Consider the following 1,614-nt stretch of genomic DNA (forward strand, 5'->3'; position numbering starts at 1 on the left):
GACCTCACCAGCCTCACCAACCTCACCGACCTCACCAGCCTCACCAACCTCACCGACTTCACCGACCTCACCAGCCTCACCAACCTCACCGACTTCACCGACCTCACCAGCTTCACCAACCTCACCAGCCTCACCAACCTCACCAACGATACCGACCTCACCAGCCTCACAAACTTCACCGACCTCACCAGCCTCACCAACCTCACTGACCTCACCGACCTCACCAACCTCACTGACTTCACCGACCTCACCAGCTTCATCAACCTCACCAGCCTCACCAACCTCACCAATGACACCGACCTCACCAGCCTCACCGACCTCACCAACCTCACCAACCACACCAACATCACTAGCCTCACCTACCTCACCAACCTCACCGACCGCACCAGCCTCACCGAACTCACCAGCCTCACCAACCTCATTGACCTCACCAGCCTCAACAAACTCACCGACCTCAACAACCTCACGAACCTCACCAACCTCACCGACCTCACCAGCCTCACGAACGTCACCGACCTCACCAGCCTCACCAACCTCACTGACCTCACCAACCTCACCAGCCTCACCAACGTCACTGACCTAACTCGCCTCACCAACCTCACTGACCTAACCAACCTCACCAACCACCAGCCTCACTGACCTCACCGACCTCACCAGCCTCACCAACCTCACCGACCTTACCAGCCTCAACAACCACACCGACCTCCCTGACCTCACCAGCCTCACCAACCTCATCAGCCTCACCAACCTCACCAACGTCACTGACCTAACTAGCCTCACCAGCCTCAACAACATCACCGATCTCACCAGCCTCACCAACCTCACCGACCTCACCAGCCTCACAGACCTCACCGACTTCACCAACCTCACCAACCACACCGACATCACTAGCCCACCAACCTCACCGATCTCACCAATCTCACCAACCTCACCGACCTCCAGCCTCACCAACCTCACCAGCCTCAACAGCCTCACCAGCCTCACCGACATCACCAGCCTCACCAACATCACCGACCTCACCAGCCTCACCGACCTCCAGCCTCACCGACTTCACTGACCTCACCAGCTTCACCAACCAACCTCACCAACCTCACCACCGATACTGACCTCACCAGCCTCACCAACCTCACCGACATCACCAGCCTCACCAACATCACCGACCTCACCAGCCTCACCGACCTCCAGCCTCACCGACTTCACTGACCTCACCAGCTTCACCAACCAACCTCACCAACCTCACCACCGATACTGACCTCACCAGCCTCACCAACCTCACCGACCTCACCAGCCTCACCAACCTCACTGACCTCACCAGCCTCACCAATGTCACTGACCTAACTAGCCTCACCAACCTCACCGACCTAACCAACCTCACCAACCACCAGCCTCACTGACCTCACCGACCAAACCAACCTCACCGACCTTACCAGCCTCAACAACCACACCGACCTCACTGATCTCACCAGCCTCACCTTTCACATACACTCTCACGCTCTCACACTCTCACACACAATCTCACACTCTCTCAAACACTCTCTCACACTCACTCACACTCTCACACTTTCTCTCACACTCTGACACACTCTCACAATCACACACTCTCACACTGTCTCA

At 57.2% G+C, this 1,614-nt stretch overlaps 1 protein-coding gene across 1 annotated transcript; it reads right to left on the reverse strand.

Moving 5' to 3' along the window:
- Positions 1 to 1,008, reverse strand: LOC121852516 (paraneoplastic antigen Ma6E-like; the record flags this gene model as incomplete). The annotated part of the gene is made up of 2 exons (XM_042346483.1): positions 853 to 1,008; positions 1 to 579 (listed from the first exon to the last, which is right to left on the reverse strand). Coding segments are annotated over exons 1-2 (735 nt in total), but the record flags the coding sequence as incomplete, so codon positions are not given.
- Positions 1,009 to 1,614: the final 606 nt, after the last annotated feature.

This window comes from Callorhinchus milii, unplaced genomic scaffold (genome assembly GCF_018977255.1).
Source record: "Callorhinchus milii isolate IMCB2004 unplaced genomic scaffold, IMCB_Cmil_1.0 Scaffold865, whole genome shotgun sequence".
In the NCBI taxonomy this organism is placed as follows: Eukaryota; Metazoa; Chordata; class Chondrichthyes; order Chimaeriformes; family Callorhinchidae; genus Callorhinchus; species Callorhinchus milii.